The sequence below is a fragment of the Marmota monax genome, unplaced genomic scaffold (assembly GCF_021218885.2).
Source record: "Marmota monax isolate L192 unplaced genomic scaffold, Marmota_monax_Labrador192_F-V1.1 WCK01_AAM20220418_F8-fsc00005, whole genome shotgun sequence".
Taxonomy (NCBI): domain Eukaryota; kingdom Metazoa; phylum Chordata; class Mammalia; order Rodentia; family Sciuridae; genus Marmota; species Marmota monax.
This window is the reverse complement of record NW_026692254.1, coordinates 23,973,603-23,988,332: the sequence shown is the minus strand read 5'-3', so window position 1 is coordinate 23,988,332 and position 14,730 is coordinate 23,973,603. Positions and strand designations below refer to the sequence as shown.

General features: G+C 34.3%; 1 protein-coding gene across 13 annotated transcripts in view; it reads right to left on the bottom strand.

Annotated features, from left to right (window-relative positions):
* The window catches only part of Akap13 (A-kinase anchoring protein 13), a 353,536-nt gene that overhangs the window by 187,360 nt on the left and 151,446 nt on the right, over nucleotides 1-14,730 (bottom strand). The window contains exon 1 of one of the 13 annotated variants that reach the window (XM_046436815.2): nucleotides 8,677-9,360. The exons of the other annotated variants lie outside the window; for them this stretch is intronic. Coding sequence (XP_046292771.1) covers nucleotides 8,677-8,714 — 38 coding nt within the window. The 5' untranslated portion in view covers nucleotides 8,715-9,360. Of the gene's footprint in view, nucleotides 1-8,676; nucleotides 9,361-14,730 lie in introns of those variants that run through there. 13 annotated transcript variants of the gene reach the window in all.

The window sequence follows — 14,730 nt, the reverse complement described above, 5'->3', positions numbered from 1 at the left end:
TCTTTTGGACTAACAAATTAAATTCAGGCCTAACATTTAAAAAAACTACACATCTCTAAACCACAGAATCATAACACAGAGCCAGACTTACAAACAGAAGAGGAATGAGGGAACTGAGATTGATGACGTATTACAAATCGACTTTCCAACACAGAAAATCAGTGCTCCACTTACTATCTGCCTTCCTTCCCCAAAACCACATGCACACAGTTTGTCTTTTCCTAATCATAAGTTACGATTTTGGTTAGATCAGTGTTCAGTGGTTTACATTATGAATCTAGACACTGTACATATAGCTGATCTAGTAATACAATATGGCTATTTTCCTTTCTTGTATGATTTATAATTTTCTCTTGAATTCACTCACTTTCTTTTTTCTAATTACCCCTAACTAAAATCTTGTTTTCATGGTATAGCTTCATATTATGACATTAAAAATCATTTGATGATACATTAACTGAACACCCATTAAGTGTCAGGCACTGTGCTAGCACGCTAGGACTACAAGGATAAATAAAAATGAATACAGCCTAAGGTCAAACATTAATTAAGGTTAAACAGGCACAGTCTGACTTTTCAGTGTCACCTCCATAGACAGATACAACATGCAAGAAAAAAATCTACTTGGAATTTTACCCTCGTTAAATGTAGCACTGTATGCACAAAATATCCCATATTTCATAAAAAATTAAGATGCTATTAATTACAAAAGCACCACCAATTTATGTACCACTGAAGAAAAACTGTTGCAAATTAAATTATGACAAATGTTACAGCAGCATTGATCCAAATGTACCTGATTTCACACTTGGAAAATGTACATTTTAAAATGTAAGTATAGTCTTAAAAATATCAAATATGCATACATCTTAAAATATTAGAGACTGTCTGAAGTATTGGTAGTAATAGTGAAAATACTTCAAATGAATTAACATTTCCAACATCACTACTTTTATACTATGTTTTATTTAACTTTTAAAATTCTTTTTAGATATACAAGACAGTAGAGTGTACTTTGACATAATATACATACATAGAGTATAACTTAATCTAATTAGGATCCCATCTTTTGGTAACAAAAGTGCAATAAAAGCTCTTCTTCTGAGTTTACAGAAATGCAACTGGGTAGGGTCAAGAAATCTTCCTCTTTCTTTTATTTTTTTCCTTTTTTGTGGTGTTGAAGACTGAACCCAGGGGCTCTTTACCTTTAAACTACATCCCTAACCCCTTTTGAGACAGGGTCTTGCTAAATTGTTGGGAGGTCTTGCTAAGTTTTCAAGACCTGGAATCCTCCCACCTGAGCCTCCTGAGTTGCTGGAATTACAGGCAAGCATCATCATGCCCAGCAGAAATCTTCCTTCTTCCCAGGAGGGTTTCTTTCTTCCTTCCTTTCTCTCTCTCTCTCTCTCTTTTTTTTTTTTTTTTTTTTTGCTGCGCCCAGGGCCTTGCATATGCCTAGCAAATGCTCTACTGCTCTAGGTAGGTTTCCTAAATGTAAGTGTTGTAATCCACTGCTGCAGGTGATAACTGTACAAAGGAAAGTTCTTCAGTTTCAACCCACTGGACTGTCTCTCTCTCTCTCTCTCTCTCTCTCTCTCTCTCCAGACATACATACACATACACACATGCAAGTGTGTGTATATATATATATATATATACACACATACACACACATATACATATACATATATACATATATATACACACATATACAGTGAAGTTTATTCAGCCATAAAGAATGAAATCATGCCATCTGCCCAATAACGGCTAGAACTGGAGGTTATCATGTTAAGTGAAAGTGGCCAGTCACAGGAAGGTGTATGTGTGTGTGTGTGTGTGTGTGTATGTATGTGTGTGTATATATATATACATATATATACACACACACACACACATTTTTTTTCCTTCACATGTGGAAACAAATGAAAACAGAAGGTGTAGGAGAGGGGAATGGTATAAGGAAAGAGGAAAGAAAAGGGAGGACAAAAGAGGGTAGTAGGGAGAGTGAATACCACATATGATACATGCTATATGGAAATGTCAGTAAGGTTCATTAATTTTACAATTAATATGACTGGGTATTTATAATATCAAAGAAATACAAAGGGAATAAACAACCCCAACTGAAAATTTAGTTAATATTAAAATTAGAACTTCATTCAGATAAAAATGACAGAATCTTAAAAAGCTTAAAGGACCTCATAAAGTACCTACACATAAAAAAAATCAACATACTTCTTATTCATATTCACACTCTATTCTAAACCAAAAACTAAGTAAATGACACTTTATTTAAAGTAAATAAATGTTGTGCTTAATGAATGCCAATTTATAACATTCATTTAGTACTTTTAATTCATTTAGTAGCTCCATCATATTTAATATGATGAGTAGGAATTTGGGAATAAAGGGAGAGATACTAAGTCTCAAAGGAAATGCCCATAAACCACTGAAATGCAGAAAACACATATGAACCACTGAAATACAGAAAGTACCCAATAATGCCTAGCACACAGTAGATAGTCAAAAACTATTAGGACCCTATCTACTCAGCATACCACCAATAAATAATGAATTAATACATCTGTATTCAAATGTATGAACTGGCCCAGAGCTTGTAATCACCTCATTATATTAAATGCTGCTTTCAGAAGAAAGGGGTGATCTTTATAAGGAATGCCTCAGAGTGCCCACATTAAGAAGCATTCAAGGTCATGTTAGGGCAGAATGTAGCAAAGAGGTCTTAGGAAAAACAACTTTGTGAGTCGAAAGAATATCCACTTCAGGCACAACATTTAACTTACTTACTTACATACATACACACATACATACATACATACATGAATAAAAGAAAATTCCAAAGTCCACCATCTGATTGATTACTCAACAGAATAAGCACTAATGAGATTCTGTGACAATATAGGGGAAATGCCTAGCCCGGATTCTCACTGCCTCGCTGTTTTCAAATTAAGCACATTCTACTGAAACAACATCAACTCTGACATGTTCAAAAATGTTAGGCCCACACTGTGCACCACACTATTCAGAAACTGACACCATTCAGTACTTATCTTTTTCCTAAGGGTGAAAAAATACTCTACTTGCCATAGTGATTCATTACAAATTTATCTAATTATGTTGAACTGAGATTTCCATAGAGGTGAAACTGGTGGTATGATGGAAAAAGCATGGGTATTGAGGTCTGAATAGACTCATTTATACCATGGTCCATTTAAGACAAGTGATTTAGCTACTATGAGGCAGGTTTTTATTTTTCCCCATTTGGTTTAAAAAAAAAAAAAAGACGGTCTGACAGTTGACATAAGGATTCAAAATATGTAAATACAGATATATGAACTTTTTACATTCACAAGTATTCATTAAACAGTATCTATTTTCTTTCACAAACAAGGAGGGATATAACCATAACCACTTCCTTTTATCAATAATATTGATACATTATACATTGATATATATATGGAGTATTGATATATATATCAAGTTAAAGCATCATGCCCTTTGTATGAATCATCCCAATTATTCCCTTAACTATCTTTTGTGAAGGAGAATATTACTATCCTAATTTGCAGAGGAGGAAATTTTATGGGAAACCGAATACCTTGATTTAAAGCTATTAAGTAATGGAGCCCAGATTTCAGCTAACAATCTTATACTACCACACAAAACTAACTCTCCTGCCTATTTTATAATCAGAGAATGCAGACCAAAACAAAGAAAAAATTTTTCAATATATATTTTGGTGAACAGCAAACAAGTTCTAGATCACCATGGCTTCCATGAACATTTTTCTCTCCTGCTTTTTATACAGAGGGTCTACATCAGCTAGCTTACTACAACAGCTCCCTGAATTTTAGAGTGCCACACTCCTCTAATAGCCCAAGCTGTGTTCTAGTATCACCTTACCACATTTTTTTCAAGATATTATAAAAATATTTATTGCAATCAGTCTAGTTAAGCCACCAAACCCAGTTCAACAAATAACTCTCAGGAAGTAATTTTCACATGCAATGTTAAGCCCAGTTTTCTTAAAGTAACATATTAACCTTGACTGTACTTTAAAAATGGTTAGAAGGATTTTTAAAAATCCTTATGTCCAGATCACACCCATTAAATAAAAAAATCTCTAAAGATGACCCTCAGGTATCAGTGTTTCAAAACTCCCCAGGAGATTCTAATGTAATTGGAATCCTCTGGGGACTAATGTGTAACGCCAAGGTTGGAAAATGCCATCTTAAAGCACCTGCCACATGATTTTAAAAAAGAAAAGCAGAGCTAAGGCTGAAAAGACTGCAATGAATACGAGAACAGAAAATATTATAGCCTGTGTTCTAACTAAACAATTCCTTGGAATGTACCCAAGGAAATAATTTAACAGAAGCAAAAAAAAAAAAAAAAAAAAAAACAGAAGTGGAAAAAAAGTTTCACTACAGTGGTTATTAAAATTTTAAATTTTTGAAAACCAGAGGTTGACTACCATCCAGCATTAGTTGCCAAGTATTAAAATCAGAAGTAACTACCATGCATCAGGTACTAAGTATTCATAATAAAATGTTACAGAGCCGCAAAATAATTACAAAAGTCAAAGAAATACATAACATTATAATAAAGTGAAAATATCAGATTGCAAAATGTAATATCAGCTGCAATTGTTCAAAAACCTACAATGTGGGAGTTAATCTTTTAACGAAAAAAGCTTATTGTGATGGCATTATAAACATTATTATATATATAATTTCTTAAAAAAAAAAAAAAACATTTGCTGGCTGGCCTAGGTCAGAGGATAGAAACAGTAAAGTAGAGGTGTCATGGAAAGTTACTTGAAAGGAACACAGTAGAAATAAGCCATGACAGAGGTCTGGGCTTGGACTCCAACAAAGTTATATTTAGTTTATGCCCACACCAACAACAGGCACATCAAACAGATCCTCACCCAGGAACAATCCTGATTAACTAATCTCTGTTCAATAATGCACTGTCTCTTTTCCAACCCTGGCTCTCCAGATGGCATAGGCTATCTAAGTAATTATAAGGTAGAAGTGGGTAAAAAGGAATTTCTATTGTTACTCAGATTTACAGCTGATCTTTGAGCAACATTGGGGCTCAGGTGCTCACCTTAGGCAACTGAAAGCCTGTGTATAATTTTTTACTTCTTCCAAACTTATAGCCTACTGTTGATTGGAAGCTTTACCAATAACATAAACAATCAATTAACACATTTTATGTTATTTGTATTGTAGATGGTGAAAAATACATAAGAACCTCAAGAGATTACTTTTTACTGTGATATGTAATTAACTAGAGAGAATTTACTGAAAAGACAAATTGCTCATGTGGAAATGATTAGTATCAGTGTTTTAAATGAATACTTGCAACAGTTAAGCTCACAGCAAAAGCAACAGTACAGTTAAATCTATGCACTTTGGATTTAATACTGCATTTTTACATTGGCTTACATTTCTCTCAACTTTGGTACTAGGTACAGTTTGGGTTTCTGCACCTAAGTCTTTACAGATTTTAAATTTTATAATAGACTTGTATATATTTTATGATTGTAAATGTGTTAGCTTTTTGCTGCTATGAACAAAATACCCAACAAGAACAACTTAGAGGAGATGCCTCACGGTTTTAGACGTTTCAATCCATGTTAGTCATCTCCTCTGCTCTGGGCCCCAAGTGAAGCACAACATCATGGTGAAAGGGTACAGTGGAGGAAAACTACTCAGCTGGTAGCAGTTAGAAAGCAGAGAGGGGAAGAGCTTTCCAGGGACAGCTTATAGCCAAACCACAATAGTAAATGATAAAATGGACTACTATGTATGTTTTATGCATTCATAACATACACCTAATTCTGTCTTAATTTTTTCATTATCTCCAGGCTATGAGGTTCATCTGTGCATTTTTTTCAAATTGTTGCAAATCTCCCAAAACCAAAATCCCCAAGAAGTGGACCTGCATGGTTCAAACCCATGTTGTTCAAATATGAAATGATAATCTCTGCCAGAGTTTATTTGCCTATACCATGATGATTTCTGGTTACTAACTACTTATTATAATTCTATGAATAAAGTTTATTTATTTATAGAAATTTATATGCTGCTTAAATAAGAAAAACACAGGCTACTGAGAATTATTTTGAGAGTGAGAACATATTGCTATTGTTAACCAAAATTAAATTCTACCCTGGGAAAGAGAAATGATTATAAAATAATCTGAAATTTGGGAATAACAGATTAACTGGGTAAAATAATTTCAAACTGTTGACACAGATGCGTCAAGAAGAAAAGTCCAAGCACGCAGAGACAGAACAGAGGGAGGGCAGGTTTGTCTTTAAAATGTGAAGTTTTCTTTGGCTTTCTTATGAAGTAAAAACAAAAATCAAACAGCAATCCTTTGTTTCACTTTAAATAATCACAAGAGAAATAAATGCACATCTATTTCTTCCTGATTTATTACTGAAAATCATATTGAATCTTAATATTACAGAAAGATTAAGACCTACATATGAATCTGTAACTCCAAGTGGCATGGTAAACATTAAAATCAGCGGACTAATAAGTTTCCAATTGTGAGAATTCCATAATTCTAAGAATGAACAATTTATATACTTGTAGAAATTTACGCACATGCAGAAATCAGTAACTTTAAATAACCACAATAAAATTGGCACACTATAAGCTAGCTATTTCAGTGAAGAAATTTTTGCTCATTAGTTTGGGTAGGACCCCTATCTTCAAACATGAGGTTCACTTGCAATCAGGTTACTGTCACTTCAAGTAAAGTACCCATCAAATAAGTTTCTAAATGACATATATTTTTATAGAGCCCATTGACCTGATTGAACACTTTTCATAATTTATTATTAAAATGGATTAATCTTATCTAGAAGCAGTTAAGACAAATAGGTCATAATACACACACAATATTTTTAACTATATGTGACTTTTTCCTTGTCTCGTTTTTAAATTTCTATCTTTGCAAAAACATATAACACTTTATCTAGTCTCCCTGAAAAGAGCACTGTACAACAAGAAAACTTCTCAAATTATTTATGTAGAATCACAATTTTTAAAATTTCTAATTTATCACAGAAGTTAAAATTCCAAAAACAAATTACTAGATAAAACATGAGATTTAATGTCAACAGATCCTGCAGAAACAGGAAACAGGCTACTGGCAAGAGACAGAAAGTACAGCATGAAATGGCACAAATATATAGTGCCAACTATAGATCCACTGGACAAGGTTTCATTTTTTTAAGAAGGTATACTCTATATAGGCCTGTGTGAAGCTGAAAATTAACTGAATAACATTAAAGAACATTTTAAAAGTTCAGTTCCCAGTTGGTTTATTATTATTATTCAATCAAAAGTCATCCAAATGTCAATGTTAACAACCATGTCACAAAAAGCATGTGTAATTTACTGACTTGATTTCCTTCAATCAAATGTGAAATACTGGGAGCAAATCACAGTACACAGTAAAAACAATACAACAGTAAAGCAGTAACCAGTTTTGTGGAGTACTCGCATCAAAAACATAATATTTAGTTTTCCAAGGGACAAGGCCAATATATCTGCATATAGATAAAACATAGAGCAGTAGTATGAATGGGGACAAAACACAACTTTTAAAACTCATTCCAAACAATCCATTCAATCTAGTATACTGTGTGGATTAATGAGCTAAAAGCAACGCTAAAAGTTTGCTTTTATGAAAAATAAATGCAAAGTATTTCTGTAGATTACATTTAAAAACAGCACTGAGGTATTCTAAACATTCAAATTTTAAGTTAAAAAAATTTCAAAAGCACATATTCTCTAAAAGTTCACAAACAAAAATCCCCAAAGATATTTATAGCTTAAGTATATAGAGTATTTTGATTTACAAAATTCTTCTCTTTACAGAGTCTAAATGCAAATCGATCATCTTATGACCTAGAGGACTAGGTCACTATATGAAGCAATTACTACTATTCCTCAATATATGGAAGTATATTAGCTCTATATGAATAATTGTTTCAAATATTCATACTGATCTTTTTCTACTAATGTTAAAATGCTTCCAAAATCCTGTTGAAAAGAATACGAGAGATGGCATGCCATTGTTTTAAAATATATTCTATCTGAAGCCTAGTATTCTCTATATTGTTTTTACGATTGTATTTCAAGATGCCTCTAACTATAGAAACTAGAAGTCTGGTGCTATATGTATCAAAATAAATCAGGTACACTTAGTGTTCCTCTGTTTTCATAAGTTTTGTAACATCCAAAACCTTTTCAACTGTAGAATAACACAAACCAGAGGTCATTCCTCAGAGACAGGGTTAAAGCATCCAAAACCCATAGCTGATGTATGTGGTACAATAAAAATTCAATACGCCCAAGGTGAATTTTAACGAATTTCCCAGCATCCTAGTGCTATGCATCAACCTTTCAACTCCTCTAGCATGTTGCTACTCAAAAACCTAAGCAAATAGTCAACCAACCAACCATGAGGCTTCATGCTCAGATAGATCGAAAACCCTTTTCTCATCCAACACCAGTTGTTCAGAGGAAATTCAAAGATGTCTCTTGTTGAATTACAGCAAAAAGCCAGAGAAAATGTCAGAGAGTGAACAATGAATAATAACAATGCAGTTTGGAAACTCATACTCACACATGCCTGCCCAAGCACCAGGAATATCTTAAGCCCATCCTATTTTAGTTTGGGCTTCATAGTACAGCTTTAAGAGTAGAGAAAAGCAGTCAGGTCAGTCCTCCCAAAAGGCATGTTTTGCTCTGAGTCTACTTCTGACAAGGAACTAAGCACCTACTTCCTTATTTGAAGACTACTGCAATATCTTCCACTCAACCACATTATGATATTGCTAAACTTCAGTGAGTTCTACAAATAACCCAATTTCACTGAAGTGGTCATGGACAGATTAAATTCCAAAAGGGGACAACTGGGTAAGGGGTTAAAAGCTGCTGCAAAATGAATGGGAAGCTACTCTCTCAGCTCCCTATTGGGGAGTCACTGCTAGGTTAAGTATAGTCACATAAACATTTGTGTATATACAGATTGACTAGGAATTTTAGCACCCATACTTTTTTCTTCTCCCTTCCTTTTATTTCTTTTTTCTTTTCTTTCTTTTTTTTTGGAGGGAAGGGGGCCATTGCAGGGGTATATTAATCCTTTTTACTACTACTATAGTGAAATATCTGAGTATTATAAAGAAAAGAGTTTATTTAGCTCATAGTGTAACAGGCTTAAAAGTTCAATCTGCACACACTTGCTCTGGCAAGGGCCTCCTTACCTGCATCACCTTATTATGGTGGATGCCACCAAAATGGTGGAAACACGTGTACAAGCAAGAGATCATAATACAAGAAGCCACAGAGGATTTGAGAGGTCAGGTTCCGGTTTTTTTAAACAACTCATGCTCATGAAAACTCCCAGTAGACCTCACCTCTTATTACTGCCACACTCAGGTCTAAGCTTTCAACATATAAACCCTTGGGTTCAAACATGCAAACCATAGCAGTGGACACAGAACTGTCACTCTCCCCTGAAAAATAAGCAAAGGGAGAATGTAAATGACATAAAAAGGCAAGAAACCATATCATTTCGGCCCTACTCTGTATTATCATTAGTTTATTCTAAACTTTGTCCTTTAAATATTAACAACATATAGCCTTACATGGTAAGGTTTAGAACATAAGCTGGAACATTATACAGACTTGGTTTGATTCCTTCCTGAAACATCACCACATTATGACTGTATTCTTCCTGCACTTCAATTTCTTTGGTAAATTAGGAATACTAAGTTTGTTGTGAGGATCAAATGAACATGAATACACAGTAGTAGCTCAATGTCTGGTCCTCCAAAATTAAATACAAATTCTGACTATGGGGTATATCATAAGGCTAACGTAATTCCAATGATCCAAAAAGAAGGGAATTGCTGAGTATTTGATTAAAAAAAAAAAAAGGCACAAGCATCTTGACGTGTCAGGCAACCATCCCTACATCACCTACCACTATTTATTTCCCCACAAAATCCAAGTGAAAAACGGGACTCAATTTCCCTGCTAAGTTTCTAAGAACCTTTCAAGCATGTTCTCATTTAATCCTAATAAATCTATCAGCTACATTTCCCCATTACAGAACAGGAAACTGAGGCCCACTGATGCTAAACAATAATAGCGCACCCAAGTTCAGTTCTGCCATTTTTAAGCCCAGCTGGATGTTTACTGAGCATTTGTGATAAGACAATAAAGCAACCACAGAAGTTCCCATCATAGCAATAAAGCTGTACCACTAGTATAAGAAATATTATCAAAATAAATACTCTATAAGTATTCTCTACATAATTTAAAAACTAATCTCCTTATGTGATTTCTATGCAGAAATTCTAATGGCTAGCAAAAGCATAAAATATATACTTAACATAATTTATTATAAACTTAATATAATTTAATATAAACTAAAATGCTAGAATAAGTATTGATTGTAAAAACTGTTAATGCAACATGCAAAAACAACAGTTTTCAAACAGTTAAAAAGAATTAGTTTGACAATTATCAGCACTGAAAGAATACGCTGGCTAGATTACTTTACGTTTTCTCTTTTTTAAGCCAACGAATGTTTATAAAAATGTAAGTGGTACGAGAAAGAATTATAGATATCAGGTTATATAAAAACTTGAGTTTGGTTGGGTGTGGTGGCATATACCTATAGTCCTAGTGACTGAGGCTGGGACAGAAGGATTTCAACTTTGAGGCCAGCCTAGGAAAGACCCTATTTCAAAATTTTTAAAAAGGACAGGAGCTATAGTGCAGGTAAAGCAGCCCCAGATTCTATTCCCAGTGTTGCAGAATAATAATAAAACTTTTTTAAAAATTATATCAACTAGTTTATTTTCATGTAATTATTTTTTGTAAATATTTTGTAAATATATATATGACAGCAGTGGTGGAAACCAATTTCAGCCGCTAAAGGATTTTTTTTTATTTGCTGAATGAAGAATCCTAATATAAAATTCCTCTTAGAAATCATGTTACTAAAATCTTTTCTGAATTATAACAGCCTACAATCCAACTATTTGAGAGACTGCTGATGTGACAGGAGAAAAAGTATACGCAGTTTAATAACTGAAGAACAATCTAAAAGTTAGTAACATTGAGAAATTATTGTCCTTCTCCTATAAGGTGAAATGTTTAAAAACAGAATTGGTAAATTTTAATAAATGAATACAGTTGATTATTATTATGTCATTTATTGTTCTATCATACAACTGGTGATATTCAACTTTGTCTAAATATTGACTTTTAGCTAAAATGCTTACTCAATACACTACACCTATTTTGTGTTCCTTGTTTGTACTTTTAATAATAAATGCAGGTAAAATTTTAAAATTATTCTTTCAACTGGCATGCCTTTTTGAAAACTTCAAAACTGACCAAATAAAAATAATGTGAGTGATTACTTAAATGGTTTGAGATTTGTTTAGAGAATAGAAGGTACCAACTGATCCTTCATCTTCTCATATTCACCTATCAAGTCCAGGTCAATATTTTCTCCCACGTAAGCCTACAGTGAAGTCAGAAACAAGTGTTTTCAAAATCACATGCTGTTGCCAAGGAGAATTTGAAAACTCTGAGGCCCAAATGTCACATGGCCACAGAGAATGAACAAATGCTCAGACCATTTACACTCATAGAGCAGAAAGAGAAAAGCAGTGTATGGAAAGAAATACAAGACACTTGGAAAGGTTTTGTGCATTAAACTAACTTCCAATACCCAACTTTTTTCGTGGAAAGTCCAAGGCAGTGTAAAAGTTGATGGACTTTGGAGATGTTCAAATTTCAGTTTCATCACTTACCAGCTGTGGCAATTTTCTTGTGAAATGGGGATAATGTCCTCATCTCCAAAGAGACAGGGAGAAGATAATATGAGAATTTATGCAAGATGCCTAGGACAAATACAATAAATGGTAACTACAGTTACTGTCTTATCAGTACAATATTATCCTCAGAAAATCTATTTTGTAATTTTACAGTATGTTGCCAGAAACAGCAATACTGAGATTATTAGCTGAATGGCTTAAAAAACACATGAATTTCAAAATTCTTCGTCATTCAGTAGAAAAATTACAAAAAGAAAAAAGACGACACTAAAAACCAGATCACTGAATCATCATAGTTAGACTCTCTGGGTCTATTTTCTCAAGTGTAGAAGAACACTAACTGTACCAACTATACCTTAAAGATTTGTGGAGAGGTTTTAAATGAGAACACATACACAGCACTAAATGCAGCATTCATGCATAATACAAAGCAGGTATTTGTATTTAATAAATGTTAGTGCTCTTCCCCATCTCTAGTTTCCACCCACTTCCACCACTTCATTTTTACCAAAACACAAAGACCCAGATCACACAGTGACAAAGGAGGTCAGACAGATTCACAGTGAGATAAAGAAATAGGACTTAGGCCAGAAAAATGTCCAGTCATTTCAAATCCGGTTCTCAGGCCATGATTCTGAAGGTTAAGTTTGTACACCCCTACCCCCACCTTTTTTTTCTCCATCCTTTTCCCCTTAAGCAAAACCAAAGGTCCCAATCTCGTTCTGCACTGGATAGGCTACTGAGGACCCACAGTCAAGTATTTGAAGAGGACCCTGAAATCACTATGCTGACCAAACATCTTGTGTAACAGTACTTGACTTTAGTATGAAAATATGTATACTTGAGTAGCTTTTATACTTCCTGACCCTGAAGCCATGTTTTCCCGTGTAAGCATCTCAAAGGAAGAACTTGAGAACTTACAGGGACAAAACCTCTGAGGGGTTTGTCCCTGTAAGTTCTCAGGGGTCAGCACTGCCTACTACAATGGGCAATGACTGAGCACCTAGTGCTAGCCAGGCTGGGTCGGTGTTTTGCACATTCTCAAGAATCTTCTCAAACTGGACAGATTAGTGGACTTTGGATCTAAGCCTAGTTTCTGATACTTTGTGACCTTGAGCAAGACATTTCACTTCTCTCACCCAGATAATACCACCTACTCTACCCATTCATCTGGCCATAGTGAGAATCAAAATGTAAAACAATAGCTTAAGTGTAATCAATAATTCTTTAAAATGATGGGTAATATAAAGGTAAAATTATTATAGTAAGGACCATGTTTTCTTCAGCAAAAATAGAGAAGAGGTGCTAAATGAAAACCATATAGCACTTTCAAAATTAAGTACTATTTCATCCAGTATATCAGTAGCTTCTTTCTGAGTCTCTTCTTTCCCCTCACATTCCTGTAGGGGAAGAATATGGGCCTTGGAATTCCACAGATGTCTATGCAAGAGTAGCTCTAATACTTTACTCTAATAGGCTTGGGGAGTCACTTTACTCTCAAGCTTCCACATTCTACCCGTAAAACAAATTAACTTTAGGACAGTCATCATAAGGCTGAAATAAAATTATATCTGTAATTTACCAACTATGGATTCCAGTGCACTATAGGCACTCAATAAATAAAGATTTGTTGAACTGATACAAAAAAATGATACAAAGTTTATGAGGACAAATACTTTTAAATTGGCTCTCAAGGGACATGTTGGAGCATTTTAGCTCCAACAACCTTGAGATGTAGGCCGAATTGTATTATCAATAAGCAATGAGAAACACGAGACTCAGAATGAATAGGTGATTTTTTTCCCAAATCATATAAGCTACTAAATGAGAAAGCTTAGATTTTAATTAAACTCTTCACCTCTCAGCAGTTCATATCGCACTCTCTCTCTCTCTTCAAACTTGAAATACTTACGGCTCTACAAATGACCAGAATCTGCATGAAAAGCCCCAATTTTTCAGCAGGCCATCTGCTATCATTCTTCGAGGTAGATATTATCATCTTTTATTTATACAATGAAGAAATCAAGGCTTAAAGAGGAGAATTATTTAGTATATATCTGATATTTTTAGCTGTATTATTATAACAAATATAACAAATATAGTAATACATATTATAATATTAAATATTATAATGAATATAATAATACAGCTAAAAATGGCAGAGCCAAAATGCAAACTTAGATTTGACTTCCAAGTTTGCATATTTAGAGCTGCCTCTTATCCTCAGTTTGGCCCTTCCCCACATGAGCAGTCCAGGTCCTAAAATTCCTTCTTTGTGATGTGCAATTTATCAGCTATATATGATAACATTTGGCTTTAATATTCTCATCTTAGATGACACCAATGCCACATTCATCTCAAGCAGTCACTTCCTAGCATTTTACCAAGAGCCTACAGACCAGGATTCTGTCCCTACTTTATCCCATCACTAGCTAGGTGACCTTGGGTGGGGTCTTCAGATTGGGGAAGACTGTGCACCTAAAGCAGGAACAGGATTAGGTGTAATCTTCTGGGGGTTAAGATTTCTCAAAAACCTGGTAACATTTTATTTAAGGTGAATTCTCAGATCATAAATATATTTGTATCATAATATAAAATCAAAATTTAAACTAAAGGAGTAATAAGTCAATAAAATCTCCCTTCCCTGCAGGCTGGGGTTGTGGCTCAGTGGCACAACGCTTGTCTAGCATGTGTGAGGCACTGGGTTCAATCCTCATTACGACATATAAATAAAATAAAAGGGGCTGGGGCTGGGGCTGAGCAGTAGAGCACTTGCCTCGTACATGTGAGGCACTGGGTTCAAAACTCAGCACCACATAAAA